The following is a 5512-nucleotide window of genomic DNA, read 5'->3' as shown; positions in this document are numbered from 1 at the left end:
GTTCTTGGTATACGTGAACGACATAACGGAAGGGATAGACTCAGAAGTGTCCTTGTTTGCAGACGATGTGAAGTTAATGAGAAGAATCGAATCGGACGAGGATCAGGCAGGACTACAAAGAGATCTGGACAGGCTACAAGCCTGGTCCAGCAACTGGCTCCTAGAATTTAACCCTGCCAAATGCAAAGTCATGAAGATTGGGGAAGGGCAAAGAAGACCGCAGACACAATATAGTTTAGATGGCCAAAGACTGCAAACCTCACTAAAGGAAAAAGATCTGGGGGTGAGTATAACACCGAGCATATCTCCTGAGGCGCACATCAATCAGATAACTGCTGCAGCATACGGGCGCCTGGCAAACCTACGGATAGCGTTCCGATACCTCAGTAAGGATTCGTTTAAGACTCTGTACACCATCTACGTCAGGCCCATACTGGAGTATGCAGCACCAGTTTGGAATCCACACCTAGTCAAGCACGTCAAGAAATTAGAGAAAGTGCAAAGGTTTGCAACAAGACTAGTCCCAGAGCTACGGGGATTGTCCTATGAAGAAAGGTTGAGGGAAATCGGCCTGACGACACTGGAGGCCAGGAGGGTCAGGGGAGACATGATAACGACATATAAAATACTGCGCGGAATAGACGAGGTGGACAAAGACGGGATGTTCCAGAGATGGGACACAGACACAAGAGGTCACAATTGGAAGTTGAAGACTCAGATGAATCAAAGGGATGTTAGGAAGTATTTCTTCAGTCATAGAGTAGTCAGGCCATGGAATAGCCTAGAAAGTGATGTGGTGGAGGCAGGAACCATACATAGTTTTAAGGCGAGGTATGATAGAGCTCATGGGGCAGGGAGAGAGAGGACCTAGTAGCAATCAGCGAAGAGGCGGGGCCAGGAGCTGTGACTCGACCCCTGCAACCACAAATAGGTGAGTACAAATAGGTGAGTACACACACACACATACACACACACACACACACACACACACACACAACACGCAACACACACACGCAACCTCAACTAGGTGAGTACACGCACACACACACACACACACACACACACACACAAAGGTTTGCGACAAGGTTAGTTCCAGAGCTAAGGGGAATGTCCTATGAAGAAAGATTAAGGGAAATCGGCCTGACGACACTGGAGGACAGGAGCGTCAGGGGAGACATGATAATGACATATAAAATACTGCGTGGAATAGACAAGGTGGACAAAGACAGGATGTTCCAGGGAGGGAACACAGAAACAAGAGGCCACAATTGAAAGTTAAAGACACAAATGAGTCAGATAGATATTAGGAAGTATTTCTTCAGTCATAGAGTTGTAAGGCAGTGGAATAGCCTAGAAAATGACGTAGTGGAGGCAGGAACCATACACAGTTTTAAGACGAGGTTTGATAAAGCTCATGGAGCGGGGAGAGAGAGGGCCCAGTAGCAACCGGTAAAGAGGCGGGGCCAGGAGCTAAGACTCGACCCCTGCAACCACAAATAGGTGAGAAATAGGTGAGTACACACACACACACACACACACACACACACACACACACACACACACACACACACATACACATACACTTCAGAGATCAACTCTTGCTAGACTTTCAGCTAAACTAGTTTTTGCTGTTTTTATATTCTCCGTCAAGTTTTAAATGTTAACCTTAAAGTGTTGAGTTACATCCATAATTACCTGACACCTTGACCTTCACTTTCTTCATCCCTGATGCGTTTTGTGTCAGATCCTCTCCATATTTACCCAACTCACATCTATATGAGAGTATCGCTATTAGTATACTGCTACTATTATCAATGCACTACAAGCATTAATGATACTATTACCACTGCTATATAGTAGTCCCACTATTCTTGCATGCTCTAAGCTACGTGTAATGACTATCGAATACTGGATTATAATTATGGTGGAACTCTACCTTGTCACTGACGCCAAAAATACTTAAATACGTAATATAGGGATAAAAGAAACTCTTCCCTCTTTCGTTTCTTCCTAACTTCCTTCCTCCCGGCTCAGTCCAGTGGGAGCAGCTTCAAGGACAACTTCCTCGGGTATATAAGCGTATGTTTACCGCGTCTCACACCTCACCTGCTCACCAACAACTACGGTAAGGTGAGTACACTCTCTTTAGGAATTCACCCATACAGAAATATTTTGGAGTTTAACATGGATTTTGTCTATTATTTTATTTTACTCTTAGTTCATATAAATAATGAAGGCGTTAAAAAACGTTTGTCATACATAAAATTATTTAGTGATTCTTATGTTGGATTTAAATCTACAGTTGAGGTCGTCTAGACGTTAATCCAGTTAGGCTCAGTATAATGCCTGGAGAATATAAAGTAATCAAGGGTGACATAAAGGAGGGCAGCTCTAATTCCTTGGATCATAAGCTCATAACCAGTATCATGACATCCCCCCCCCCTTCCCCCTTCCTTTAAAAGGAATTTTATTTCTAATTTGTGGGTTAATTGTGAAATGTAAATAAATGGTTCAGAGAACCGGCAAGTTGATTAATTAAACACTTTTGCAACATTTGGGACACGTTTGCAACATCTGGGACACTTTTGCAACATCTGGGACACTTTTGCAACATCTGGGACACTTTTGCAACATTTGTAGAAATGTTTCTCCAATCAGTGCTTCTCCAGTCCAGTACAGAGAAGAATAGTTGAAGATCAGAAGGAGTTTAAGGTAATCAGTCCCTCAGCCTTAATAATATACAACGTATGTGCGTACATGAGGCTTACATTCTGCAGACAGTCGTAGGCGGTGTCACCTTGGAAAAATCCACAGGTGGATGTAGCCAGCCTATAAGTTCAACACAGCAACATCTTAGGGTCTTGATACAGGAAATTATATTCTTGCCTGACCTATATGCATGACCTACTTCCACCTGTGGATTTTTATCATGGTAACATCACCTATGATTGCTTCACCTCACCTGTCTACAGCATGTAAGACCTTTACTCTTTTATGCGCATATGCTGTATTCTTATCAAGATTAATGGATTGGTCACAGTGACTCCAGGCTGAGGGACTGATTACCTCAGACTCCTGATCTACAACCATTCTTCTCTGTATTGGACTGAAGGACCCACTGATTGACGAAACGTTTCCACAATAAAGATTCCTAAATGTTTTAAAAGTGTCTAATTCATCTAACTGTGAAATGTTGCAGTTGCATGCTATGCTCAACAAACTAGTCACTTAGGCGACACAACTAACTGCTCTAGTACAGTGAATTTTATTGCTCATCGCGCTGTATGAGACATATGGGCTTAGCGCATATTTTTTTCCTTCTTGAATATAGTAATATTTCTCATTATGTACCTGGATCATACCTGGAAGGTGTTCCGGGGGTCAACATCCCCGCAACCTGGTCCATGACCAGGCCTCTCTCTTGTGAACTTATCACATATTTAAAGAAATGTATTAGTCAAAGATATTTATTACTGTTGTTTCACACTACAGATGAAGCTCGTGTGGTTGCTGCTGGCAGCTGTGGCGCTCGTGCTCGCAGACGACGATGACACCGCTGATGCTCCCTTACAAGACGATCAAAGCGCTGGAGCTGTCATCAACATTGAAAGTCTTTCTCGTAGCAGATCAAGAGGTAGTGGCAGGAGCAGCCTTACGTTCTCGAACGACGGAGGGATTCCTGTGGGTCCTGGTGTTGGCCCCCTTGCAGGATTTACTGGGAACCCATTATTTACTAGCAACCCGGGTTTTGCCAATGGTTTGGGAAGTGGACTTGGTGGAGGAGTTGGAACAAGTCTTAGTGGTGGTTTTGGAAATGGATTCAGTGGCGGGCTAGGAACTGGACTTGGTGGTGGGGTAGGAACTGGGTTCGGTGCTGGGCTAGGAACTGGATTCGGTGGCGGGCTAGGAACTGGACTCGGCGGCGGACTAGGAACTGGACTTGGTGCCGGGCTAGGAACTGGACTTGGTGGCGGGCAAGGAACTGGACTCAGCGGCGGGATAGGAAGTGGACTCGGTGGCGGGCTAGGAACTGGTCTCGGTGGCGGGCTAGGAACTGGACTCGGTGGCGGGTTAGGAACTGGACTCGGCGGCGGGCTAGGAATTGGACTCGGTGGCGGTCTAGGAACTGGACTCGGTGGCGGTCTAGGAACTGGACTCAGTGGCGGGCTAGGAACTGGACTCGGTGGCGGGCTAGGAACTGGACTCGGTGGCGGGCTAGGATCTGGACTTGGTGCCGGGCTCAGTGGAATTAGTCCTGCACATGGAGAAGTGAACCCGCCAAGTAGCTGCCGCTACTGGTGCCGGACACCCAAGAATCAGTTTTACTGTTGTGAAGACGTCACCCAACTCGAGTCTCCAGCAGTCGGTATAAAGCCAGGCATCTGTCCCCCCGTCCGTCCAGTGTGTCCACCCGTCAGGAGTTTCTCTGGCCCAACTTCTTGTTCCAACGACGGTGCCTGCGCAGGGGTCGACAAGTGCTGTTTTGACACCTGTCTCCAGCAGCACACATGCAAGCCGCCTCATGGTTTAGGTCGCTGAAGTAATCAAATGAAAATTGCAAGATTCTCCACCGAAAATTTGGAAATCCTCCGCTACTCGATATTTAATATTTAATTGTGAATCTAATGACCCTATTTTATTTATGTTAAAATAAAAGACTTTTGTAAAAAAAATGCATTTTAGTACATTTATTAGTTGATAAAACATTAATGAGACGATTAATGATCCTTGATGTTACGGACTTGATGTTACGGACTTGATGTTACGGACTTGATGTTACGGACTTGATGTTACGGACTTGATGTTACGGACTTGATGTTACGGACTTGATGTTATGGACTTGATATTACGGACTTGATATTACGGACTTGATGTTACGGACTTGATGTTACGGACTTGATGTTACGGACTTGATGTTATGGACTTGATATTACGGACTTGAGTCTTCTGACTACGAAATAATACTACAAAAACACAACAAAAACACTAAAAAACACTACAAAAACTCTACAATAACACTACAATAACTACAAAAACACTAGGAAAACACTAAATAAAACACTACAAAAACTCTCCAAAACAATACAAAAATCTTACAAAATATTACAAAAATCTTACAAAATACTACAAAAATCTTACAAAATATTACAAAAATCTTACAAAATATTACAAAAATCTTACAAAATATTACAAAAATCTTACAAAATATTACAAAAATCTTACAAAATATTACAAAAATCTTACAAAATACTACAAAAATCTTACAAAATGTTACAAAACTCTACAAGAACACTATAATAACTCTTAAATACATTATAAAATCACTACAAAACAATACAAAAACATTACAAAAAACACTATGAAAACACAAAAATACTACATAAAACACAACTAATACTACAAAAATAAGAACTACTGCAAAAACACTACAAAAACACTACAAAAACTCTGCATTATTAAAAACGCCACAAAAATACAACAAAAATATTTAAAGTAAAAGGACACAAGTGCA

General features: G+C 42.9%; 1 protein-coding gene across 1 annotated transcript; it reads left to right on the top strand.

Annotated features, from left to right (window-relative positions):
* The first annotated feature begins 2050 nt into the window (after positions 1-2050).
* On the top strand, positions 2051-4645 carry LOC138852442 (uncharacterized). Its single transcript, XM_070083108.1, has 2 exons — positions 2051-2130; positions 3493-4645. Exon 2 carries the CDS (start codon positions 3493-3495, stop codon positions 4537-4539), a length of 1047 nt encoding a protein of 348 aa, XP_069939209.1. The 5' UTR covers positions 2051-2130; the 3' UTR covers positions 4540-4645.
* The last annotated feature ends 867 nt before the right edge of the window (positions 4646-5512 follow it).

The sequence above is a fragment of the Cherax quadricarinatus genome, chromosome 8 (assembly GCF_038502225.1).
Source record: "Cherax quadricarinatus isolate ZL_2023a chromosome 8, ASM3850222v1, whole genome shotgun sequence".
In the NCBI taxonomy this organism is placed as follows: Eukaryota; Metazoa; Arthropoda; class Malacostraca; order Decapoda; family Parastacidae; genus Cherax; species Cherax quadricarinatus.
This window is presented reverse-complemented; position numbering and strand designations above follow the sequence as displayed.